The sequence below is a fragment of the Diceros bicornis genome, chromosome 3 (genome assembly GCF_020826845.1).
Source record: "Diceros bicornis minor isolate mBicDic1 chromosome 3, mDicBic1.mat.cur, whole genome shotgun sequence".
Taxonomy (NCBI): domain Eukaryota; kingdom Metazoa; phylum Chordata; class Mammalia; order Perissodactyla; family Rhinocerotidae; genus Diceros; species Diceros bicornis.
In genome coordinates this window covers 66030359-66058301 of record NC_080742.1, presented here as the reverse complement: position 1 = coordinate 66058301, position 27943 = coordinate 66030359, and the positions used below count along the sequence as shown (strand labels likewise).

Sequence of the window (27943 nt, the reverse complement as noted above, 5' to 3'; positions counted from 1 at the left end):
ATAATAAGGAAAACCGACAGATAAATTCATTGAGTGTTTAACTCACTTAAGCTCTGCACTAATTAAGCATATAATATACATTTTCTTGTATAATCCTCAAAATAACACAACAGGGTATAGAGTTTTAGTACCACTATTTTAAAAATGAGAAATCTGATCTCAGAGAATTTAGGTAACTTGCTCAACACCAGTAGTAATGATGCATCCAGGGTCTGAACCCTGGCAGTCGGCTTCCATTGGCCTCCAGGACCCTGAACTTAAGGTGCTGAAAACAAAAGATGCGCAATGGTTCTCTCTAGCTTCTTGGGCAGAACCCAGATGAGCACAGAATAATGTACCCTGAGAAAGAAGTGTGTCAGGGAACTTGAGCTCCATTCTAGAACACAGCCTAATGGCTGTCATTGACCAATGAGATAAATACAGATAGCCACAAAAAATGGCTTATGATTGTCCACCCAACGCTGAAACTTAACCATGAGTTGGATTTGAGGATAATTGATGGTTAAAGATTCTTCTCTATAGCAATAATCAAAGCATCTGAACTGCAGTCACATAATCATTTGGTCAGCATATTGAAAGACAGAATTTTTCTGAGACAGATGGAAGACAGGACACTGAGCAAGACAAAAGTCACAATAACTTACTCCCAATATGGACTCCCAAAAATGAATGAGCATGAAATATAGGGAAAGAATCCTAGATTACCTAAGAAAGGTAACATAAAAGCTACATATCCTAGTCTTACTGGGTAGTACTTATTTGGGGGGCTTCTTTATGGCCTCTTTTATATAAAGTGTATTCTAAAAAAAAAACAAACAATACTTAAGTGTAATGTGCATTCAAGCATGAGAGCCACTGAAGAAATTTAAATCCAAACCTCTCAGTGATCTTTCCTTACTACCAAAGTAAGAAATGTTCTAAGTATATAAATAGTACACCTGAGTATCTGCCTTCCTTTCAGTATTTTACACAGAGGAGGCATTCCCTAAAGTGATAAAATGGTATTCATTAAGAGGTGATCAGCGGTAAGTTGGCAAAGGCTAGGAAAAGAAATAATAGAGTTTCTAATAACAAAGCCTATTAATGTTGAAAGGAAACTCAGAGGATGCCAAGAAGGTTTCAAGCAGTAGGATGAGGGAAAAAGCATGATGCATCAACTCCATAAAGAGGAGGCAAGTGTGAATTAGAGAAAGGGGGCTTGCATTCTGCTACCAATTAAGTGCTTACTATTATGAGAGCTAAAAACTCTTTAAAATGAATAAATGGGTTAAATAGAATGGGGATTACCATTTAAGTAGAGCATTCTAACTTTGCTTCAGATCATGGGAATTCTACAAAATCACAAAGGAGAGAATTAGCTGAACAAAATAGTTTAATTTAATGGGAAATTTATTTCAGCAGAGAAGCTAAGGAAAATTTCTGGAGTTAAGTAATGACACTTAGAATTAGGAGACGTTTATGTAAAAGCAATGTCCAAGGATAAAGTTAAGTAATAAGAATTTTCAGAAAGACCTAGAAAAATCTGAGATAGAGACCTGAGGCACTTTAGAAAGAAGAACAAAGAAAATGTAAGCTCTCTCTATATAGGAAATAATTAGAATAGTAGAATTTGACCTAAATTAAATGAAAATATTACACACGCCTATGAGTATAAGCATAGGAATACAGACACACATGCACGCGTGCACACACACACACACACACACACACTCCTTCCTACCTTAGAAATCCCTCCAAAGACTGAGATCAAAATGTTACTTCTGTTCCTCTTCTAGTCTAATTAAAACATGAAATGTTGCCTATTGCCTGTTATCATTTTATGCATATTATGGGTTAAATAGAAAAATTAATACTAATTGAGGGTGTCACTACACTGCAACATTTACTTAACTAAGTCAGAGGAATAGTGATTATTAAAACAAGGCATAACTCCAAATTATATACTGTACCATATATGCCAATCTGGGAGGAAAAGCCAAAGTCTTAACCAGTGTTCCCATAAAAGGATGCTCTTATAAACTCTAAAATTTAAGCCCCATTCCAGAAATTAAATTATACACCAAAATATTTTCTCAAAATATAAAAGCCTTTTAAGCCATAAAAAGGATAAAAATTCATAAAATGAAAAAATACAACTTTCCAATTATAAAATTTCCTCACAAAACCTCTATTGTGTTTTAGTTCTTCATTGATTTAATTTGGATTTTTTTTTAACAAACTTGAGTGGTTGGAATCATCTTTTTAATTTAAATTTCATAAGAAAGAGAATCACAGTGCACATACCCTGACCAGATTGTGTGTGGCCTATTTATTCAAAATGTTTGATTCCATACGGATTCCTTCTCTCTCGTTTATAACTTCCAGAAAGGATTCTCTCTAGTAAGTTAGCAACTCAAGGGCAACCAATTTGAAATCCAGACCCTGAGAGCACAGTATCTTAGGTCTGTCACCTGCAGTGTTTTCTAGAAGGACCAGGGAAGACACACAAAGCTCAAACTTCTGTGTAGAGCATGAACCAAGCGTGAGCCACAAGCGAGTGGTCCACTGAGGTCAGGGTTAAAGTTCACAGAATAATTTGGAAATTATTCTCAGCTTGGATCTCATTTATGAGGCCTGAGAATACACCCTTTAATTAGAATACAATTTCCAAAGCAGCCACTCCCTTGACTTTCCAGAGCTCAGTTATTCTCAGAAAAGAAAAGTAAAAACAGCCTCATCACACTGACAGCTAACAGTCCCCTATAAATTATGCCTTAAATGTCCGACAAAGAAGGCAGCAGGCATCAGGGACAATGGAGATGTTAGCTGCCAGACCTCACTAACCACTCTCAAGAACAGACAGAGAAAAAGAAGTCATATTAAACAGAGTAACCCTCCTTCACTTCTTGCTTATGCTGCTAAGCTGTCCCATGGAAGCTTGGAAAAAGAGTGGGTTGTGCATTTGAAAATGTTCCCACACCCCAGCCAGCCTCATTTTTCTGATGATCCCTCCATCCAGCCAACCTCGCACTACAGTGGGAACACTAAAATCAATTCCATGAGAGCCAGCTGTCCGCCTGTTCCACGGTGCTCAGGGAGCCACACAGGACTTCTGGAAAGGGAGCCAGCCCAGTCCTGACTCACTGCAGATGTTCCCCTCCTCCCCCATGCAGCTCTGAGCCAGAGTCTTCTTTCCAGGGCCTATTGTTATTAAGAAAGATTTACGGGGCCCCAAAAATGTGCTGGACGCTGAAGCAAGGGGAAAACACACATCTCCCTAACTGTGGGGTGAAGAGAGACAGACATTAAATTATGCGGAGAAGGCCAATGACGCTATGTCGAGCAAGCAGCTTTGTAGAGTTTAGTATCTGGGAGTTGGAATAGCAGAAGCTATCACAATATCAAACTTGCAAATGATATCCAGACTTGAGTCGGGTTTAAGATGACATAAAATGTTCCATTTCGGCAAATCCAGATATCAAATTTTTCTGTAGACCCAACAAAGTCGTCTTGTCTAGAAAAATGTGACCAGGAAAATAACAAAAATATAGTTTTTGAAATTTGTAATCATAATTCACAGTCCAAGGTCACCCACAAATATTTGGAAATACTTGTCAGCTTATTTTCAGGCAGGAGCAGTATTACCGTCTTTTGCCATTATCTTTTGTATAGCCACTCATCTGTCAGTTTTCCCAGCAGCCCTCTCAGAGGAGGCCTTAAATCTATCTCTCTCTCTGCGTTCCTTTAGTGCACATTAGTAGGAAACTGGACAGTTGTTCCCCAAAGCTCCAGTGTCCCATGGTACAGGCTGCATCATCTCAATAAAGAAACTATTTCATGCAATTTACAATATTTTTATCACTGTCCACTTAACCATTATAGACAATAGAGTAGTTCATTTTAAATCCATTCCCTTCAATGGTATGAATTCTGTGACTAAAATGAGCTTCACCAAATAGCACAAAAAAATTTTTAACACTTTAAAAGGACTCTTCATATTCTTACACAACAGTGCTTGTATTTTGGATTTTGTTCTAAGAGTTCTTATTCACGTTTTCCTAGGATAGGCTTTGAGAAGAAAATTAGGGAAATAAATCAATTAAATGAAATACACACACAAAATTCGGTGACTTAAAAAAAAAAAAAATGAGGCATCAATCATGTCCCCTCAAAAGGTGGAGTTAAAATTCTCTAAGACCTCTTCTACCTCTCACTAACTCTCTGAGAGTTAGAAAATCACAGATCAAATATGCCAGTATCTCACAAAACTCTAAGTTTTACAACAGCAGAGTCCATATTTAGATAGAAGATAACTAATATATGTTTTGGGGATAAATGTTTACTTGAAATGATGTTTATTTGATTCTTTGGAAAAAGCTATATAAATCTTGCTCCTCACTCATTTCTGAGTCTCCAAGACAAAAGTGTAAAAACCCAAAATGGTTCTAAAATTAATCTAAAGCACACACACTTTTAGAGCTTTTGTCTGATAACTTGAAATTTCTTTCAATGGTGTGTTTATTGTTACTGTTTTTTTCACTTAGCTGGTTTCCTCTTCCTTTTTTTTTCTGCTTTATTCTGTGTGGTTTTCAGCTAGGGACAGATACTGGGCCTTCTAGAGAGGAAAGGAAATGTGCCAAGATTCAAAGTAAGTAATATGTAACACAAGAAAGCGGCTATATTATGAAATTTTATAAGTGTAAGAACTGAATTAGAAAAATAAAGTAAAACAACACTTGATTCCCAATAAGGAATTCTTCTCCTCTATGGACTTTAGACAACTTAAAATGAGACATGGTAACTTGGTTACCATGAATGAGAATTTCAAAAGATTTTGAAATCCAGGATCAAAAAATTTTGAAATGCAGGCTCTTCCAGATATGGCATGGCAGTGATCTTTACACTTACACATTAACTACAAAGAATAATTCATTACATGCCAAATTCATCTTGAACCCACCTGGGGAAACTTAGCAATGGGAAAGTACGCTCCAGGTGTGGAGCAGAACCTGACACGGAATCAGCATTCTGAATAGCGCCCAAAAATTCTGGTATTTCTGGGCACGCCTAGAGTAAACTAAAAATATACCAAAGCCTTTGTATATATTCTACAGAGCAATTTTAGGAAGAGGAAGTGAACAAAAAGAAACCAAATAGTGATAAAAATGTTATTGTAAAAAAAAGTTTGGAATCACGTGGCTAGAAGAACAGGGACCACATTGCCATTACCAAAATACTACTCATTGTCCTTTAGCTCTGTCTTTCTCTGTCTTTTTTAGGTTCACAGTGCATGTATACTTAAGAGTTGTCTGACTTCCACTTAGTTGCTGCTCAAGAAGGAATTAAGTTTTGTCTAAATCTCTCCGAGAATCAAGTCTAAAATTTACAGGTCATTTCTTCCTTTCTAAAGAAAAGATGAAAACTGATAGTATTATTATATCCTAGTTTTAGCTCCATATTTTAAAATAGTCATAAAAACACTTTCAGATAAACTCTGTTTATTTACAGATTTCCAGCAGAATTATATGGGACAATTAACTGAGAGCATATTATCATAGTCATATCCCCAAATCACTCCAATTTTCTCTAAGAATACTTACTTCTGATGAGTTCATCATCTGAACAATTTCCCCAGATGGACTGGTCTTGCATCTCTCCATGTGTGAGGCAGCTATTGGTAGCTTGAGTTATATCTCTTTCAGTATTTTCTTTATCACATTTTTCTGAATTAAAAAAATATATATTTATTATCATTAAATGTTACACATTTTTCTCTATTTTTTTCATTTTATAGATTTTTTTTCTAAATGCTTCTTAGTCTACAATAATTTAAGGAAATGGGTATGACTATTGACTGTTGCATATGTTATTGATTCAATAACAGATATTCACTGAGCACCTACTGTGTGCCCAGCATTGAGGACACAGAGATGTTTACAGTAAAAATAACTTAAGATTATTGTAAACAAATCATCATAACAGAGCAAGTGATCTGCCATGATAGAGAAATGTGGAGAGGTTACGTCAAGGATGAAAGTAAGTCCATACACGTAGAAAGCAGGGCGACAGGGAAAGCATCAAAGGAGAAGAGACCCCAATGAGTGGTGGAGATGAAAGTCAGGCTGCAGTTGAATGAGGAGTGACTCAGAAGTAAGAAAGTAGAGAAAGCAAATACAAGGTTCTCTCAGTAGAAACTTAGGAAAGAGTCAAGGATTGTGTTATGCATTCTCAGAGAGGGAGGGCATTTAGGATGAGAGATTTATACGTGGATTTATGGGTTCTCAGTGGGAAGGACAATAAGTCAGGAAAAGTAGCATCTTATTGGGAACATAACTCAAGCAAAAAGCAAACTCTACCACAAGGTAAAATGCAGGCTATGAGAGGTCAGAGCACTAAAGAGGTTAAAAGGAAGAAAAAGGTACTTATCAGAATTCAGAGCTCAAGAAAGACACTACAGAAAAACGTGTACGTTAACACGGTCTTTAAAAGATTAGCAGGAGTTCTAAAAGTAGAGATGGAAGAAAGGCCATTCCAGGTGGAAGAACAGCATGGGCAAACTCGAAAAGCAGACCTTCCAAAGGTTTCAACTCTCTGGACTATGAAATATTTTAAGGGGGACATTAGGAGATGGAACTGTAAAGGTTTGATTAGGATGGATATTTGAATGCCAAGGTGAGAAATCTGGACCTAATTTAAAAGCAAGATAAATAAGTCAAAGTAGCCATTGAAGCTTTATGAATTGCCTAATTAGAGCCATGCATTAGGAAGATTAATAAATTTGTGCACACCAGTGGTTCTCAATCCTGACTGTACTTTAACTCACTTGGGAGGCTTTTTAAAAAACAGATTCCTGATCCCCACCACCAAAGATTCTATTTCAATTTGGGGTAGGGGCGCTTAGGTGATTCTACTGCACTTACATCCTTAAAGAATCACTGGAATATGGATCCATCCAAGAGGGAGAACAGAGTAAGAGAAACCAAAAGGGAGACTCAGCATGGTCCAGGTAGAAGTTGATGACAGTTTAATCAACTGGATAACAAGACGGGAAAGGCGGTAAATGTGAGAAAATAACTATAGAGGTTTGCATGGATAATCAGGGAAGATGGGTGAAAATGACTGAGTTCTCTTAGTTTGGATTTGACTGAGAAAACCTGGAGACCAGGAAAATAATTTATTAATCTAAAAAAGTATCTATTTGTAGATATTAGATGTTTAGGAATTGTGCTAAGCAGTGGGGATATAACGAATTATGAGATGCAGCCCAGGTCTTCATGGAGTTTACAGGCTAGTGGATGAGTTTAGTGTTGCACATTTGAATTTGCAAGTCACAAAGTTATAGCCAGAAGCAGTGGTCTTCCTAAACTTGATTGTTAACGCTGTTTAAATGAATGGGCTGGGCCAGCCCCGTGGCTTAGTGGTTAAGTGCGTGTGCTCCGCTGCTGGTGACCCGGGTTCAGATCCCGGGCGCGCACCGACGCACTGCTTCTCCACCCATGCTGAGGCCGCGTCCCACATACAGCAACTAGAAGGATGTGCAGCTATGACATACAACTATATACTGGGGCTTTGGGGGAAAAAAATAAATAAAAAATTAAAAAAAAAATAAATGAATGGGCTCACCAAAAAATGAGTATATTATAAAAGAAGAGTGCCACGAGGGGTTTGTACAATTAGAAGGGAATCAGATGAGGAAGAGAAGCTGGATGATGTCAAGCCATGGAAGCAAGGAAAGGAAAGAGATTCAAACAGAAGTTGTTAGTCAACTGTGTTAACATTTCCAATGGAAGGAAAAAATTTCTGCATATGCAAAAATTTCTCATGTACCATCGAGATTTCATAACAACTGAAAAGTTCTGCCATAAAACACATTTCAACAGGTGAAAATAGATGGACACCCACTTAGGACTAAGTCCAGAGGCTAAGATCTCTGAAAAAAATAGAGTCTTCAATACGAAGCATTTTTAGTATCAAAACCATATTCAGATAGCAGTAAAATATAAATTACAAGCATGCTAAACCAACATCTTCTAGATTTATGTAACATTTATTCAGCATTATCATAGAGAAAATGTAATCTTCCTGAGATGTGTTAGTTTCAATTAAAAATCTTTACTTTTTTAAACAACTCCGGAAGTCTTTCCACTGCCACAGTCAACTCAAGGCCTTTCTGAGATCATCGACAGAAGAGATTTTTATACAAACTCTCTAGTACACATGAACTCGCTCATCAGCAGAGTCCTACGTACTCGCTGCTACTGTTATGTAGCTGACTGCCGCCAGGTGTCATGTTTGTAGGCTTGATTCAATTAGTTACTTTAATTGAAGCTGAATGAAATTAATTATATAATTTTGAGCTGTTCAAGTTTAATTCCATTAAAATTAATTCATGAAACCAGGGCATTATGAAGCATTGCTGACTAAAAGAAAATAGGTATGAATAAAGCCTCTAGACACACTTGACTCACATTTGAATCATGTCCAATATTTGAGTGCTAAACACAGACCCTCTCAACTCTCCATTGAATAAATGAAAATGTCATGTGGTCCATAAACACACAGATTTAGTAGTGACCCACTACTAAGAGGAAAATAAAGTTCTTCCTGCTCTAAATATTTATTAAGCGACAGTTTATCATGTTTTTTTTTCTTTGTTTTCTTATCTATGAAATTCTAGAATTAGAAGATTCCCCAGTGTCCTTCTCAACTTAAAAAAGAATAGAAAAACTATCATTCTCTGTCTCATTATATTCAAGAAATAATAAATACTGTGTAATTATTATTAAGTCACAATCATCAGTCTATCCAAATTTGCTTCCTTTGAAAGCTAAACGTCTTTGTTCATAAGTTGGTCTCTGCCTTTTGCTATGATACATAGCACCCAGCCCAAAGTGAGGCTCAGAAAAGGTTCCAAGTATAAAATTTAAATTGACTTCTGCCAATTCTCCACTTCTATTGGTCTCCACCAAACTTCTGTGACCACTTGACTGTTCTCTGACTTTCCCTCCATTATTTTGTTAACATCTCTTAATATTTAATGGAACACCTATATGCCAGCCTCATTTAAATGGTGCCCAGTTACATCTAACACTGAAGAAAGGCACTGAGAGTGAGCAAGATTTAATTGATAGACATTTGTAAGATGGGCACCATGATGTCCAGCCACAGAATCAACCTTACTACAACTTTCAATAGGTGGGGTCATCCACTACTCATTAAGATGACAAAATAGCAGATTTCTGTTATCAGTGCAGGTTTGCTATGTCACTTCTGAATTACAGAAGCAGAGCACAGTGCTAGTTTAATCAATTCCTTTCTGGGCTTATGAAGGTTTATAGTTGCAATTCAACTATTATGTGGGCCTGAAGGACACATCCCATATGCAATCAAGTAATTTCAATGATGTATGAAATCAGTCTACACATTTCTACAAGATTGCTATATATACATCCAACAAGCACTCCTCCCCAACTTGGCAATTTTCTTTTAAAAGGGGGCCTTCATCATCTCAATGATGCTGTTCTTCTAAGCCAATGGTTCTCTACTGTAGAGCTCTTTAAACATAAAGATGCACAGGTCCCAACCTCAGAGATCCCAAGTCAGGTGGTGTGTGTGGGGGGGTGGATGTCATCATCATATATGGCCAGGTTTGAGGGACACTGTTCTAAGTAAACTCTTCTGTACCACACAATTAGGAGAAAACCTAGAAGAGTCTATCAAATATTGAGATACAGACCTTGCTTCTCATCACCTTGTCACAGTATTCCATTAATCAGAGAATACAATTTTATCCAATCACTAACTAACATATAGGTATTTAGTTCTGTCTCCATGTCAGGACAACTATGAGAATACAAAACCTGAATTATATACAATACTAATCAGTTCTACTAATAGATGAATATATAAGAGATATGTTTTGAAGATTAAAGTAAAAATTGAAGACACTTTAAAAATAGCACTAGACCAAAGTCAAATACCACTGGCATCCACTTTCAAAAGGCTAGCTCCCAAGTATACTAGTGTGCCTACTCTGAACACAGAGTGCAAAAGAATCTTTAGATGAGGAAGAAAAAAGCCCAGTCTCTGACAACAAGTCCTCCAATTGGAGAAACCAAACGTACGCACGAAACAATCAAGCCAACTACAAAGCAGAAGGTAGTGACAACCGCCCTGGGTTGCAATTCTGGCTCAAAGACTGACCAGCTGTGTGACTGGGGCTGCGCCTCATTCTCTTCATCAGGAAACCAGGGCGTTGAACTGGATGGTTGCAGAGGCCTTTTTGGCTCTCAAATTCTATAAATCTGACTCTGTACAAGGGCTAAACAATAGAGCCAAAACACACTGACGGGTGTTTAGAATGGAGTAGAGGAAATCAGAGAAAAGCCTTTGTAAGGCATTGGATTTGAGTTAATTCTCAAAGAAGGTGACGAGCATGAATTAAGCAAAAGAATCAAAGGAAAAAAATAAGAGTTCTAAGCGATCAATTTAAATACAATATATTCTATTCAGAAATGACTATCTATTTTACAGGATCAATACTCTTTATTTTTTAATATTTTTCTAATTTTCTAAAGAAGGGAATGAATGGTGAGAAGCAAATTCTCTCCAATCTCAATTATTCCTGCTGAAGGAGAATGAGATTCGGGTAAATAGAACTCCCATTTAATTTAAAATTCTATAATATTTTACCTAGTTGGCATTATCCAAATTTACAACTTTGAGAGTTTTACTTGTCTCAGAGAGTTGGGGAATAAAATAAATGAATGGTGATTAACAAGAGAAAAATCTGAGTATCAGAAATAAGTAAATTGGATAATAATATATGTAAAGTATTATATATGCCAAATAACAGCCACTCAGCTTGTATGTGGTCGTTAAATAAGTAAAAATAAAAACTTAAATACTTCCTTTTGTCGAAAGAATAAATCAAAGAATTTTTGAAATTACAGTATCAGCAATTTTCAAAGGACTTTAACATATAATATTTATTTGATTTTCAGAACCATCAACAATATAGTAAGGAAGAAAACGTTAGCTCAAGTTTACTAATGAGAATACAGAGTGAGTCTCAGAGACAGATATTCAGCTGGAAATAGGAGGTTAAAATTCAGAGTTAGAAAGGATCTTGCAGCTCAGCTAATCTCACATTCCACTCTATGTAGAAAGCCCCACTGCAATACTCAGAACTTCCCCCAAATTCCAAGGAATGGTACACCTTACAATGAAATACATTCTATTCTTGGTCAATTTCATTAGTATGTTATTCTTTATTTTGAACATAAATCTGCTGTCAGGTAATCTATAACTAATCCCACTTCTGCCCACTGTAGGTAGAAATAATAAGCTTCAATTTTTCTATAAGACAACAGTTCAAACTATTGAAGAGGTTATTCTTTCCTTCAGTTTGTAGTCAATTAAATATATTCTCTCAACAGCTAAATGCTTTTAGCAAATAATAGTAACAGAAAAATCTAGTAATATTGCATGAGGTTGAAATGAGTTTGTCCAAGTTACTAATGAACTTTTAAACATATAAAGTTCTGTACATGCCGTGGTTTTCCAAGAAATGGGGACAATATTGTCATCTGAAAGTCCAGATATTTGAATCCTTCCTGATGAATAAAAAGACTCACATTAGGTTCTCAGGGACAGAAATACTCTCCCTAAATTTTACTTTGCACTAGAGAAATGGCTAAGAGAATAGGATGTGAAATCAGGGTGCCTGGATCCATTAACAATGTGAATCCTGGGCAAATTAATTAATCTTTGTCAGATTCTTCATCTTTAAAATGGGAATAGCAACAGTACCTACCTCATAAGGGAGATGTGGAAATAAATGGAATCATGCCTGGAAAGCAGAGTGTCTGGTATATAATGAGGGTTCATTCACACTTGCTGTTATTATTACATTAGTGTTACTACAATAAGCACCTTTTTAAAACCTGCTATAAACATATCATAGGGAGGCTGTTGAGAGTAGTGTCTGTTCAGTGATCCCTATGTGAAAAACCATGCAAGAAATCTGTTTCCAGACTAAATATAAGGAAAACTATTGCTTTTTCTGAGACGCTGTTATTTTTTTTCTTATGGACAATGAAATCATATTAAAGAAAATGTTTTCTTTTTGACTCAAATCTACAGACAAACTTGAATAAGTGGGTTTGACCCTATAGTCTATATCTGTATATTTTGATTTTCCCCCAGGTTTGGACCTCCTAGGCTACCTATATTTTCCATTATCCTGTTTGAATCCTTTCTAAAAATGTGCTCTTACAGGTTACCTCAAATATTCTGCTGAACTAGGCAGAGGAATGCGTAAATGAACAAACTAGTCATCAAATACATTTTCTACTTGTTATCCATACATTATTTGCTACTTCATGAAAGACTAATATAAATAATGGTACCTGGCAGATTACCTTATAAAATCTCATAAAACTTAATGAGTATAAAGTACACTTATTTCTTATAGAAAGGAGTATAAGCAGCTGTCTTTGTGCTTAATTTTGAGACTTTTGCATGTTAGATCTCATCTACTTCAATTAAATATTTGATGACAATTTATGACAGATCATTTATAATCTACATAATATGTATATTCTTACTGCTATGCAATCTATATTCATACGTCCTTTATCTGTAAACAAAACTGCTTTAAACAATGCCATTTTTACTCTTCCATTCAAATACTCGCATTATTTCAGATGATCTAAGCATATTCTGGTTTATGAAATCTCAAGTAATCTGAGACAAAAATCTCTGGGAAAAGCAAAAAATCTGGGTCTGTACTTCCCAGAGGCTCAGAACAATGTGGAAACCTACAAATGCTTCCCAAATGTAACCTTTACAAAACCAAAGATAAGGCAGCTTTCAGGAAGACCAGAGGCTCTGGAATTTTACTTCTTCACTGATCCAAAAAAAAAAAAAAAAAATCCCTCAAGCCTCATGACCTTTAAGAAACATTGCAAAACCTACCTGTTTTGCCTAATGTTCTAAAGCGGATTAAAATCTCATTGTCCAAAAAAACACGTCAAGATCACCAAAGCATTTTGAACTGATGAATGAACATATGCATAAAATTTCATAATTTTATAAATACAACAAAGTTATCATATAATCACAGATATACTATAAATGTTTGTTGAATAAATTAAATGCTTAAATCATTTAATTTAAACAATTGTTATTACCAATATTTTGAAAAATAATAAGACTTCTGAGTAAAATCTAAAACGCATTCATTCCTTCAAAAGTCTTCTTATGCATTTAGAAGCTTATGATGTGTTTAGATTCAAAAGAGTGAAAAAAAAGACATTGACTCAACTAGTTTACAGGCTGGGGGTGAGTACAGAAGAGTGAGTTATACATACAGCAAAGTGGAAATCAATTACAAAATTATATGTATATGCAATTGAACATGGATATGCAAATGAATAGGTACAAAATGCAGAAATATTTCAAAAAATATCTCAATAAATCAGGGCTCTAAGTAAGTGGGGGAGAAGGAGGAATTAGGCACTTTCCACTTCAAAAAATGTAGTAGGGAGGTTAGATGACAGCAAGCTGATATGGGGTACCAGGACACATTATCTCAGTCATCTTAATCTCCTGTGCCTTGTATATCCTTAAAATATATTTTCAGGATGACTGACCCTGAGGCACAGTAAACTCCTGTCTCCTCAAATACTACAGGTTCAACTGTGTTCTTTCTACCAACAAGTATACTCATGCTAAAGCCAAACACTCATTGGCTCAGGGAACTTGAAGTTACATGGGCTCATAGAGGTCCCTTAGGCCAACGTGAATACTTCCAGGAACAGGGAAACAGCCTCAGAAGATAGTTTACTCCAGTTTGGGATGGCTTAATTATTCAAAGACTTTCCTCACAACTGTCTGAAATTGACTTTCCTATAATTTTCACTGATTCATCATATTTTCCTCTTTGCAATCAACAAAATCCCTCCACGTGACAGTCTCGTATTAAAAAATATCTCATGTTCTTCTGTCTTTATCTTCTCTGTGCTAAACACTCTTACTTTGTTCAATGGTTTTTCAGAGTCTTCACACTCTATTCATTCATAGTACATGATAGACTTCTTACTCTTTTCTAGAAAGCTATGATGAAAGAGCTTGTCTTACTGATTGCTGAAATCCAGAGACACTGTATCTATAGCACCTCCCTTATTTGGCAGTTGATTAACTCTATTACAAAAAGGAACTGAGGACTCTACCATCTTCCCCTTTTTTAAAATGATGATGCACACATGCTTTAGTCTTTTAGCATGATCACTGTTATACATGCCACAATTTTTAAAACTTCTGTTACTTCTCAGTTATACCAAGTGATTTTATCAAGAACACTTCTTTTCCCAAGCTCTCTAGTTAAGGGATAAACCCTTATTTGGCACTATTACAAGAATGAAGGCCAATGGAAATGAAAAGTGAACCAAAGAGGGTTGTTTAATCTATAAAGGAATTTCAAAGCTATGATTTGAGTCTGATCTTAAAGTAAATAAATGAGAGAGGATGGAGAGGAGCATTTCAAATAGTGGTGAGGCCACAAATAAGACAGTGATAAGAGAATTAGAAGTATATTCAAATTGATTTCTTGGACTTCAGAATGATGGATATGGATTAGAAGTCAGGGGATGTGTTGTCTCTGGTACTTCTCCTGATGGCTAAAACCAAGAGCCTCTCATTTAATTCACTAACCCAGCCTCTTGCCTTCTGGACCATCTCTTTGGGACATTCTCCTTTAAGACCACCAGACCATTCTGGCTCTACAATCTTTGCAATCTCCTTATCTTTCACAGTTTCAGTCACCTCCAGGCAGATAACTTGTAAATCCATTACCCTACCCTTGCTTCCTGTCCTGACATATAGATTTGAAGTTTTAACTCTACATGAATATATCCCTAACAATTCAAACTCAACATTTCCTAAAATTCATCACCACTTTGCTTCTGTCTCTACCTGTTTCTCAACTTTGGTCAACATCTTGGTGAATGGTATTCACAGAAACATTTTTCAATTCTCTGTTTTCCCTTTATTTCTTCTGCCCCAACATAATCAATTACCAGATCCTGCTAGTTACAACTTTCCAATTTCTCTCAAATCTATACTTTGTTTTCCACGCCCACTACCAGTGCCTCCAATCTTTTTCTCGTGCAACCAGAAATAATTTCCTAACACAAAGATTGAATAAGTTTCTCCTTAGCTCAAGTAAGAATTAAATTCATTTTGCATATTGATGAAAAATTGATATAGTGATTTTAACATGGTACACATTTTAATGTTGTAAACTCCTACACCTTTCCCATGTTCCCTAATTTCATTCTGTATCTCAGTGAGAAATAAAGAGTAAAACCCCTCAGAAAAAATCTTACTAAAGATCCTGCATGTTGCTTGGGTGATAGAAGAAATAAGAGTAGGTATACATTCATAGAGACCCAAAAGATCAAGGGCAGATGTGCCACAAAAAGCAGTAGAAGGACCATACCTTGGAGTAGAAAAAGTGAGGAGAGGAAGCTGGTTCCTTTGTACTCTGCCACTTGTCTTCAGAGGGCCTGTCACCTGCTCAACCACAAGTTGCCTTATTTTTAGTGCTCAACTCCGCATAATCCAAACCAAAAAGACCTACAAACTGTGTATTCTTCAGCTAGCAACTTGTGCTAGCAGCTAGGTCACTAGCAACCTAACCCAAACAAACCTGACTTCTTGCCATCCTGAGATTCTCCCTCAACCTCTAAATCTGTATGATCCAGAACTGTACCACTCAGCTGGCAACTGGCCATAAACTAATCTATCACACGGTTCTTGCTGTAATCTTGAATTCCTGTTTAGAGAAGGGATTACAATTTAATTTGGCACATATTTATATTTCATCCTCTCTCACATCCAGTTTACAAATTCCTTGTGGGCACAACTATGTATTACACATTTTTAGTCTTCACATGACTTTGTACATAGTAGGCACACAACAAGTATTTCTTGGCAGGGTTTCCTCTTCAAATGTGTCAATAATAAAATACATGTGCTAGCATGAGAATTAATTTCAGACTTTATTCTGGAAACTACTAAAAAATCAGGCATAAAAGCACATGCATATGAATCATCTGCAGATCATGTGGGTGTGAATCTGAAAACAGAAGTGGACTGCAAGTAAAAACCACAAACAAAATTAATGTTAAAATAACTCTTTTCATAGTTCCTACTTAGTGAACCCTAAGTGCTTAGAATTACAGTCTATAAAATATAACTTGATGCCAAAAACTTAGGGTTAAAAGCTTTCCTCCTTCAGGATATGTATGGTAATGTAAAAAGAAGATACGAAAAATTTAAGTAACTTCAGTAAAGTGTTAATGGCAAGAGGGGGAGGGGGGGAAGAAAGAGAGAGAAGGAAAGACAGAGAGAGGGAAGCATCCAAAATACTGGTGCATAAACACATGACTGATTAACATAGTGGAAGGGCTGCAGCATCTTTTTTGTTTTTTAGTAATGTTTTCCAAATAGTTTTTTTTTTTTTTTGAGGAAGATTGGCCCTGCGCTAACATCTGCTGCCAATCTTCCTCTTTTTTCTTTTTTTCTCCCCAAAGCCCCAGTACAGAGTTGTGTATCATAGTTGTAGAGTTGTGGCTCTTCTATATGGGATGCCACTTCAGCATGGCTTGATGACTGGTGCATAGGTCTGTGCCCAGGATCCAAATCGGCAAACCCCGGGCCACCGAAGCGGAGCGCACGAACTTAACCGCTATGCCACCAGGCCAGCCCCGTGCAGTATCTTTAATCTGCTCCAATGAAACACCAATGTTAAACTAGCCAAACATCTAGAATCTAGCCAGTGCAGAATCAGTCTTCCCTTAATAAAAACTGAACAAAGACTTTTAGAAGTAGAAACATATAAATCACATCCCCTGCCTCTATGCAGTAGAATAATTACATTATCTCAGAAAGACAATTTAGTTGGACTGTTTCCCTCTTTTGTTTGTTGTTGTTGTTCTAATTTTCCATTTGCAAATGGAATAACTTTAGATTGTGTCAATTTATGTTTCCTTATTTTCCTCAGATCTTTTATTATAAAAATATAATGCTAGTAAAATAACTGCACACTGTTATTAGACCTTTCCATGAAGTCACCTCAAGAGATCCAGGAAATAAAGTTCAAAGAAACAGGAAAGGCCCTTACACACCCAAAAATTCCACAGCTTCCTCAGTAGCCCTGTAAAGGTCACTCAAATATATATTCAGTCACGTGCCACATAATGACATTTCAGTCAACGATGGACTGCATATACAACACTGGTCCCATAAGATTAGTACCACATAGCCCAGGTGTGTGGTGGCCTATACCATCTAGGTTTGTGTAAGTACACTCTAGGATGTTCACATGATGATGAAATCGCCTAATGATGCATTTCTCAGAACATATCCCCGTCGTTAAGTGACGCACAACTGTATTAAATCCTTGCATGTGAACTGACCAACCAACAGGCAAGATTCTTGCTGGCCAGAAATCTTAGCTTGCCAGTTGCACTTCTGCTCTCTCTGGCTCCCCATACAGCCTGGAACACAGATCAGTTAGAACAAACACACTCTTTCCACACATGGGCAATCCTCCTTCCTTGTCCCTCCACTGCCTCCACCTGCCAACTTCCAACACTATGCTAATTCGAAAAATCCATTCGATCTGCTTCTATTCCCAAGCAGCCGCATGCTCCTTGCCGAGAAAGGTAATCAACCACGCTGACCACGTCCGCTAAAAATTCATGCCATTCATTCTTAGTTAAGCCCTCAGTGTTACTGGGCAGCCCTTTTGTTTGCCCCAGATTGACTCCCTCTTCAATTCTTCATTCTTCCATATCTTTTCCACACATCTCAAATTTCTTGACTCATCCTAACCCCCCTTGCTCTCAGCAGATGTTACCATCTACTTTGCTGAGAATATCTAGGCCTTTGATAATCTCTTTTTCACATCAAATTTTCTCTAGATTATCACTCATCCTTTTCTCCCATTCCCATCTCAAAGGGGAACATTCTCAGCTTTCCGAAGACTGTTCTCTTCATCCCACTCCTTCCCAGAATTTTACTCTTTCAAACACCCAATGTACCACTGCTCCACCCCAGGCCCTTTTATCTTCAATCTCTCTCGATCCCCTCCCTGGCTTTCTTTCCATTGTGTGTGGTGAGCATGCTCAAAATCCACCCATTCAAAAGAAGCCTTCTATATGCCTTGTTCCTCCCTTAACAAACTACAACTCCTCACCTTCCATGACCGCTAAACATCTAAGGCTTCTATGACCAATTCTTATGGACTTTTCCGTATTCTTTTCCTTTTAAGTGTAGCCAGTCCCCCAATCTGGTCCTCAGTCTTCTCTCTCCCTCTCATGCCCATCCATCAGCTTCCTGGTGGTGGACTCTGTCTGTGAGCCTGACCCTCACCACTCTCCTAGTTACAAAATCTCTTTTTCAGTGGCCTACTGGCTATCATAGCTAGGGTAAGTTCAATGGAACCAACATGATCAAAAGAAGACTCAACAGCTCTGCTATGTTTCTACTCAGGGTAAAAAGCAAACCTATGGATTACCTTAAATTTCTACCTTTCTACCATCTCCCATATTAAATATTTTGCCCAACCATATCAATTCAATTCAACAAAATTTGGACACTGTGCTTGGTTTTAGGAGATTCAAAGATGAACAAGTCAAAATTAATGCCCTCAAGGGGCTCTTACAGCTAGGTAGAGCTCTATTCAAATTTTGCTATTGTTCTTAAATCCATTTTCTCAATTCCTCTCCCACTAGTGCTACCCAAGGTCCTCTGATCTTTTGTCAGGCTATTGTAATAGGCTCCTGGATAATCCCTTGCCCCTCCCTCCAAAATCATCCTTTGAACTGCCACCAGATTTATTTTCCTAAAAATGCCAATTTGGCCCTGTTCTTCTTGAGAACTTTCAATGGCTTACCACTACTTACAAACTCCTCAGCAGAAGAATCAGGGACATCCTCAAAATGACTTTCTCTACTCCTTCATACAGCCCATAAAGCCCACACAACGGTCTGAGTGAAGTACTCAACATTCTGTAATAACCCCCTCCAAGCTTTGCTTCCCACCATCTATCTCCACAGAGATGAGTCCTATCACCATGCTTCTTGGTCCAACTCAAATCAAAAGTTTTCCTTGATGTTTTCCCAAATGCCCCAGCTAGAGATACTGTCTCTCTCCCATATTCTGCCATCACACTTTCTTTGTGCCTCTATTATAGCACCTATCAGTCTACCTTGTATTATAGGTAATCGTGAATGTATTTCCCCCATCATCCTGCAAGCCCCAGATTTCATTCAGCAGTCTATTCCTCTCTGTACTTGTCATGTAACAAGGTTTTATATATATATATATTTAAAATACATCTATTTTACAGATGTATTTTATAAAAATTTTACATATTTAAAATACAAATGTTTAATATTTATAGAGCATCTGAGTAAGGCAGAAATAAACAACACGAAAAGAAACAAAAAGGGTATAGTAGAGATGAAAATCAGTAATAAAATTAAACCTCTATACAAGTGCCCTGAATTAAAAACACAAACATATAAATGCTTTCCCTATTCAAATACCATCCTCCACCCTGACCCCAAAACTGTTCCTTATTATCACCATTTGCTGCCCTGACTCACACTTGTTCTGGACAGCAATCAAGCTTTATCCATTTATCCAATCATTTATTCCACAAATATGTATTAGGTCCTACTTCAAGGTCAGCAGTGCTACCTGCCTAACTCAAGATTTTGTCCCATCATCTACTTCCTTAACACACCCACCGCCAGTTCAGCTCCTACCATGCTATCCCTTAGAACTTTTTCACAGTTCCCAGCTCAAAAAGTTCGACCTCTCCAAACACTTTCTTAAATTTACAGACATATTGGGGCCGGCCCAGGGGTGTAGTGGTTAAGTGCGCACACTCCGCTTCAGGGCCCAGAGTTTGTGGGTTCAGATCCCAGGTGCAGACCCGCACCACTCATCAAGCCATGCTGTGGCGGCAAACAACATACAAAAAATAGAGGAAGACTGGCACAGATGTTAGCTCAGGGACAATCCTTCTCACCAAAAAACAAAACAAAACAAAACAAAAAATTTATAGACAACCACTTGTTTCCTCCCTCCCTCCATTCTTAGCTTTTCCCCAGTTACATCCTTCTCTTACTCCTTTGATTCTGTTTCTTAGCAAAGGGAAAACGAATGTGCCTAGCTGATAAGACTTACACTTCTATAACTAAACTTGTAAAATGAAGAAGTGGGAGTATAAGTTCTAAGTTGCTTGACAATGCCCCCAAATCCTCTTCCAAGTCTAGATAAGTCTCCTTATAGTGTTCTAATTAAGCCTGCCCTTTCTCAAGCACCTATATTCAAGTGTTTCCAACCAGTTTCAATTCAACTTAATTTTGTTCTTGGTTATTTATTTTTGGTTGCCGGAATTATAATAGTATGTTCTCTATAATTTATCATTGTAAATATATGAAATTTAATAAAGTTTAATTCCAACAATCTAGTGAGATTTATTATAGAACTAAATATAATTTATCACTCTGTTTCCAGGAAAAAGGATAATCCAAGTTCCAAAAATCCAACTTATAAATGAACGCAACTCATGTGCAAATTATGGACTTCTTTCCTTATTAGTCCATAACCCTGGGATCTCCAAAGAGCAATGTAGGGCAGCAGAACAAGAATACCTACTGAGATGCTGGAAGAAAGTACTAAAATATCTGTTTACTTATTTTTATCTCATCCTTTAAATTTTTTATTTACGTATTTCTTTTCTAAGCTTCACAATGTATTTAGATTACAGTACATAACATTTTGAAAAGAAATTTTTTGCGAATGAATACTCAGGTCTATTTTTGTCTAACGAGGATATGTGATAAAAATGTTGGAGAGCACTGAGAGAGAGGATGCATGGAGTGATATGACTTCACGTTTGGAACTTGAAAAAGGGACTTTTTAAAAGCTTCCTACTAAAAAAAAAAAGGTTGTTTTTAAAAATCTATCAATGTAACATATCTTTCCACAGATAAAAGCCTCTAAAACAAGAATTCTCAACTAGAGATAAAGAGCACCAGGAGCTTATTAAAAATGCAGATTCTTGAGTCTTGAGACTCTGAATCTGAAAGTCTGAAGCGGAGCCAAAATGCCGGTTGAAAGATTAGGATAGATCTTAAAACAATTGACATTTGGGGCCAGATAACTCTTCGTTGTGAGGGGCTGTCCTGTCCTGCGCACTGTAAGATGTTTAGCATTACCCTAGAGGGTAGCCTCTACCCACTAGGTGCCAGGAGCACCCACCCCACTCCCCGTTATGACCACCAAACACGTCTCCAGACATGGCCAAGTACCTCCTGGAGGGCGCAATCGTCCCTGATTGAGAACCAGAGTTAGCAGCCATCCAAAGATGACATACGTCGAGAAATGCCATCCTTAATCAAAAGGATAAAACCATATGCTAAAAGTAAAAGAATACGGATATTATGATAAGCATACATTATATAAACTGAAATAAACAGGCTTCCTGTAAAGGAAATCTGATTAGCCACTATAAACTGCTGACAACTCAGCTAAGCTTCTAAGTCAAAGCTCTTCTTATGTAATTTCAACTTGAAGATGTTCTCCCTAGCTTCTATTTTAAATTGTTTTTAATTAACTTCACTGGCATTTTGCATCCTGCTATGAAAAGTCCGCCTAATAGTCTCAGAAGACTCTCCCCAGAGAGGAGTGCATTAAATCACACATTATCACATTAAAGTATATTCCAGCACTTACAGTCCAACAGTCTAAGTCTTGGCAAATGCAATGGGGGGAGGGGATGATGCAGGGATGGGAACAGGTTCAAGTGATTCACAGTATCCAAAGCCTATTATCTTCAATTCATCCAACCGTAGGAAAAAGTTGTATTGATTCTCCATTTCAACCACATTTATCACAATGACATATAATATATTTTACAATTTGTGCTTCCACCCTGATTTCTACCGACTCTGTATGAGACCTTGGGCAAGTCACTTAAATTCTTTGAATGTCCTTTCTAAAAAGTGAGCCAGTTGGACTAAATAGGATTCTAAAGATCCTTCTAGTTACAAGCCACAAATCTATAAATGAAGCACTTAATTAAAAGGCTCTTGCAACTACATGGATTCTAGTAACCATTAAACAAAAAAAGCAAATACCTACATCTGCAGTGTTGACAACACAATGAATTTTAAGATGCTTAATCCAAAAAATTAAAAAATCACAATTAGATGAACCACGTATGCAAGCTCCATTCTCTCTCAAAACAAAAATATGTTTGGCCCAAATGGTCCTTCACTTATCAAGACATTTATACAGGTACTTTGCATGAGAAGGCGAATCAAATCAATCTTTCAGAAGTTAGTCATAAATAGGGAAATAGTTTTAAATAGCATGTTTACTTTTTATTTTCCATAACAGAGATCACAAATCAGCTGCTTAGAGGCCATTTCCAGCCTGCAGGTGTGGTTGTTTTGTTTGGCCTGGACAAAAATTGTATTTAATTAGTTGCCAACTTTTAAAAAGGGAGAGATGATACAAAAAAATCCTTATTTCCAGTATCTCTTGAAATACTGGAAGATATTAGGCCAAATGGCAACAATGAGCTGGAGCTGAGAAGTATTGCCTCCTGGCCCAGGAGCTCTCCAGTGGCCCACAGTCCCCGCTGTTCCTCATCTTCTGACACCCATCCTGGTTCACTCTTATAGCCCGGAGCATACGAGCTTATGTCCTTGCTCTGTAACAACTTTCAAAATACACAGAAGAGATTTTTTTATGCTTTCAAAGCAACAGAATTTTGCTTGCAGACTCACAGCAAAAGGGTAGAAGTTTTTAAAAAACAGAGCTACGCTCTCAATAAGGAAAACCTTCATAACCCTGAATGCTGGTAAGCAGAATGCACTACAATGTAGGTTTCTAACTAACCACCTAAAAGAATGTAGAAAGGAATTCTAGATTTAATGGGGAGCTCAGACTAGAAACACCCTAATATTACTTTCAACTTTAACATTCTACGCCTTTGGTTAGCAGTATAGATAGCTCTTTACAACACAGTAATATATGTATAGGTTATATCATATGTCTTTATGTACATGCATATATATATATATATATATATATATTTAACTTTGTAGGGGAGGACTTGACCTTATCCTTCCTCTTCATAAAAAGGTATTTTCTGTTAACTTTCATAAAATATTCCATTTTTCTCACCAATTTTAATGTATAAAATTTTAAAATTAGGTTTCAATTAACTAAGCAGCCACATCTAACCAGAGAACTATTAAACTATTCTTCTGAAAAGATAATAAAGAATCCAAGGACAGAAGGAAAAGGATAAAAGAACTCAAGGAAGAGCTTAAGAGCAGAACAGTCTGCAAATCTTCTTCACTGTCTTTACCAATAAAACCAACCAAACCATGAGAGGCTACCTCTTGAAGCTTTTTCCCTACCCACTTGCTCCAAAGGTTTTTTTATTTCAATATACCTTATGAAACCCTGCTTGTTTGAGACACACTATTTTAACAAGATTCAGTGGATTTTCTTTTTTAAGAAATCAACTTTATATTACACTTACAATTAAATTGATGTCTATTTAAAGGATATTGTGAGTCACAGTTAAACTAATAAAAAAGCAATAGGTAACCATGTTGCTAAGGCTAAGCCCATTTTCAGGTGAAATGTAACCCAAGAGTTTCCACACTGATAATGTGTGTGTTGTATGCAGTCAACATTCCACTTCAGACCATCCTAGATGCCCGCTTTTTTTTTTTTTTTTTTTTCCCTGAAGCCCCAGTAGATAGTTGTATGTCATAGCTGCACATCCTTCTAGTTGCTGTATGTGGGACACGGCCTCAGCATGGCGGGAGAAGCGGTGTGTCAGTGCGCGCCCGGATCCGAACCAGGGCCGCCAGTAGCGGAGCGCACACTTAACCACTAAGCCACGGGGCCGGCCCTGCCCGCTTCTTAAAATCAGATCATGTGATACCTTACAGCATTGCGTCTGCACAGGTGCATTAAGTACCACGGCAAGTTCTCCTAGCTGACTTCAAAAATGCATATTATTAAAATTGGAAATTGTAGACATCAACTATTTCCAAATCAGTTGTTGTTCTAGTACATTTGACGTTGATTTTTGACATAAGCATTGTTTAACATAGTGATTAGCTCAAGTGTGACCATAAATAGCCCATCAATGAGTCGATATGACTACTGAGGGCATGCCTAACTACAGGAAAACGACTGTGTTGTCAATAGTGTGCAGAACATGGGCTGCTTCTGGGAAACATGTTTATCATTCTAGTTCTGATTTTCTGATTTTCTCCGTTTGAAAAAATGACTCATTGTTTAGAAGCAAAAAACAATGATATACATAATTCAATTTAACAGCCCTGAATGCTAGAACATTTTAATTTAGCCATGGATATTTTCTGCTTTTACCTATTTTGGGTTCGACATTAACTTCTTCTTTTCCACTTTCTGCTGCCTTAAAGAAAGAGAATCTCAAGAAGCTCACAACACCATTGTTAAAGGGGGAAAAAAAGCTATCAGATATGCTTAAAATCAAGAGTATAAAGTAGGTTTTTGAGCCCAGGAAAATTATTTCGTTTAGATCAGTGTCAGAGCTCTAAATCAGAATGCCCCTAGAGGAAAATGCATCAGAGGAGTAAGGCTCTTGCTCTGTCACCAATGAAAACCTGAAGTATGTTACCTTCAAGAGAAGAAAGACATGGTCTGACTTGTTTATAACCTTGTTATGGAAGTTTCCCAAAAACAAGAGTATTTTCTTCACAGGCTGTATGTGTTTACACTTCGGAAGAACACAAAGGAGCTAATTCATTCTTGGAAAGTGTTTCTTTTAAGGCATGTTTATTTCAAAACAAAACAGTTATTGAAAACGAATGCATCAGCCATTCCAAAGCAACTCGTCACAGAAACCTAGATTATGGATTATCAGAGTAGCCCACAACAAACAGAAAGATGAACGGAGAGTGCAGGCTTGTTCAGAGAGCAGCGGCAGTCCTGGATCTGATGAAGACACAAGAACTGAAGAGACGTCGGGGAGGAGGGCCTTAGATCCCGCATCTTGGAGTTTTAGGCCCCGAAATGCATATACTTAAGAAAGAAGCAATCCTGTCATCCTGTTTCTCCGCAGCCAAGGGAAGGGGGAGTGGAGGGACCAGCGGATCCCGCCCTCTTATCCGGTTGTTGATCTAGGGCAGGAATCCTGGAGAACTTGCTTGAGTAAAGCTAATCATGCAAAAGTTCACAACTACAAGCTATCTGTCCACACCGCACCAACCTCCCCACCCCTACCCCAATCAGCAAATGTGTGAACAACTTCTAAAACGCAACAATGACAAAGAAGCTTGCAACTTGCAAGCGCGCACTCACCCTGGACCGGGGTGCCCAGCCGGCCGCCGCCCGCCTCGGCCGCGCGCTGCGGCCCCGCGGGCCCGGGAGCCAGGGCTTCGCCGGCGCCGGACATGGGCCGCTCCACCGCGCTGCCGCCTAGCTCGCCGCCCTGCGGGGCGGGCGCAGGAACGGCTGTTAGGTGTTGGGTGCAGGGAACTGACTGCTTCTGGCGGAAAAAAAAACGTGTTTTCAGAGAAGAGCACGCCACCCCTGCGGGACATTCCCTCCCCCTCCGCTTCCCTCCCCCAAACCCCACCCCGGGGAAGTTTTGATTTGAAACCAGGGAGGAAAACTGTTACCCAGCAAGTTGACAGCAGCCGAGTCCCAGGGGTCGGAGGGGGGCACTGAAGAGGGAGGGGGCGGAGAAGGGAGATTAGATTTGGGAGAAGCTCGGGGGAGGGGATCAGACGCCTCCTCCTCCCAGCCGGGGAGACCACCACCTACCTCGGCATCCCCCCCGACTCGCTCAAAGCCCCTTCCTCCTCCTCTTCCGCCCCGGAAAGTTAGCGAGGCCCCGGCAGCAGTCGCATCGCGCCCCGGTGGCCTGACGGTGGCGGCCGCCCCTGTGCGTCCCTCCCGCCTCCCTCGGGCTCAGCCAGACACCGCAGTGGCGGCAACTGCGGCAGCGGCCGCTCCTCCGACTGCGCGCTCTCCGCCCCCTCTTTCCAGCCAGCTCAGTCCGGCCGGTTCTCCTCCGAGGGGGACTTGCTCCCTCTGCCTCTCTTGCCCCCTCCGCCACTCCTACACTCCTGAAACACTTCTCCCTCTGTTGCGCCTTTTCATCATATCCGGATCAGGAGGCCTCGAACTCTTGGCGGGCGGCCGAGGCTGGGGGCGGCGACCCGGGCTCTACCGCGAGCTCCCTCACGCCCCGCGCTGTCTGGGTCAGGAGGCCAAAGTCCGACGGCACGGCCCAGCGCGGAGGGGTGCCTCCGGGGCTGGGAAAGGAGGGAGTTGGCTGGTCCCCGGCTGGCCAACAGTTCCCTTGAGCAGAGTCACTCCATCCCCTCTCTCCCAACTCCTCGTCCCAGTCCTCCCCCAGACCAGCTGAAATTCTGGGAATGCCCAGAGAGAAGTAGAAACTTTTAGGGTGGACAATGCAAAAGGAAAAAATACAAAAATATCAAATTTTAGGTGTGGTTTTGAAACCTTGACCCCTATCTCTTAATCTCTGAATCTAAAGTTACCTTTATTCTGTTTTTCAGTTCTTCGTTTATTTTGGTCAAACAGGATCCTGGGTCTGGTAAAACCAGCTGCAGTTGCACGAAAACACTGGAGGCATCCAGGCAGGCAAGTTTGACACCCTTGAGAATGGCCTGGCCCAGGGCGCCAAGCCGGGCCTATCGCAGGCTGAATGCCAGGAAAGATGGCCTCTGCTGTGAGAAACTTTGTGGCCGGAAGTAAAACGCTGATCAACTCTCCATTTATAAAGGAGATGCTCTGATTGTAGCTTAATCTGATGAGCCAAGAATATCAAGTATAAAGTAATTTGCAGATATAAAGTACTTTAATAATACATTCAGATAACTTTTGCTCTTTATTTCGTTGTGAGCGAAATGCAGAATTCATTTGTAGAAAGTAGAACAAACTCATTCTTTGACTCTCTAGGAAAAGAGAGGAATCACAGTAATGTTACCAAAATTGAAGACAATGTACATTGGATACATCCTCTTTCTAGGTGTATCACTAATAATATCCCAGGAATTTCATTTCTTCAAAAATCCAATTGGAATTGATTCCAATTGATTGAAAAGACACATTTCTCACCTTTAGAGTCGATGCCACCAAACTTACTTTCAATTAAACCTGAAAAACATAGCCTTTGAAGTTTTTGATGACAGTTATTCAGACCATACTCTCCAAAAGACGAATGACGTTTTGCCCAGTGACCTATGACTAACAAATGCTTTTTTTTTGTAATTTAGAGATTTCAGAAACCGTGTGTATAAAAGTGCTTTAACTCCTGAAAACTTATCTAGGGGCCTAGACTATTTGGAATCCACTTGATGGTTGCAGGTCAGTTCTGAGGGTGACTGCATTACCATTAGAGAATAAATATTTAGGAAGCATCGCTGTCTACTGTAGCATAATCTGCAATCAAATGAGTGGGATAGAAGGTAGTTGCTCTGGTATGTTCTGTTTCATCCCTTTCTTATATATTTCCTTGCCTTGTTTTTTCTTTTTTCTTTTTTTGCTTTTGATCCCTTCGCTGAGATGTTAAAGTCCATGAATATCAAGGAGTTGCAGCACTCTTCTAGAAAGTCATAGTCAGTGATAAATACTTGTTAATTTAATTTCACACAGTACTTAATGTTGCACACATGGTAGGTGATTCAATAGATACTCCTTGAATTAAATTTAAACATCCAATTGATTGAAAAGACACATTTCTCACCTTTAGAGTCGATGCCACCAAACTTACTTTCAATTAAACCTGAAAAACATAGCCTTTGATGTTTTCATGGGGGAAGAAATAAAATTCAAA

At 38.4% G+C, this 27943-nt stretch overlaps 1 protein-coding gene across 6 annotated transcripts in view; it reads right to left on the bottom strand.

Moving 5' to 3' along the window:
• MDFIC (MyoD family inhibitor domain containing) overlaps positions 1-26775 on the bottom strand; it is a 92651-nt gene extending 65876 nt beyond the window's left edge. The window contains exons 1-4 of one of the 6 annotated variants that reach the window (XM_058528656.1): positions 25903-26453; positions 25758-25802; positions 25438-25624; positions 5580-5702 (exon numbers count right to left, since the gene is read on the bottom strand). In XM_058528656.1, the coding sequence (XP_058384639.1) occupies positions 5580-5702; positions 25438-25531 (217 nt within the window). In that variant the 5' untranslated portion in view covers positions 25532-25624; positions 25758-25802; positions 25903-26453. Of the gene's footprint in view, positions 1-5579; positions 5703-25437; positions 25625-25757; positions 25855-25902; positions 26454-26645 lie in introns of those variants that run through there. The other 5 variants (XM_058528670.1, XM_058528682.1, XM_058528665.1 and 2 more) reach the window with 5 other exon arrangements.
• Positions 26776-27943: the final 1168 nt, after the last annotated feature.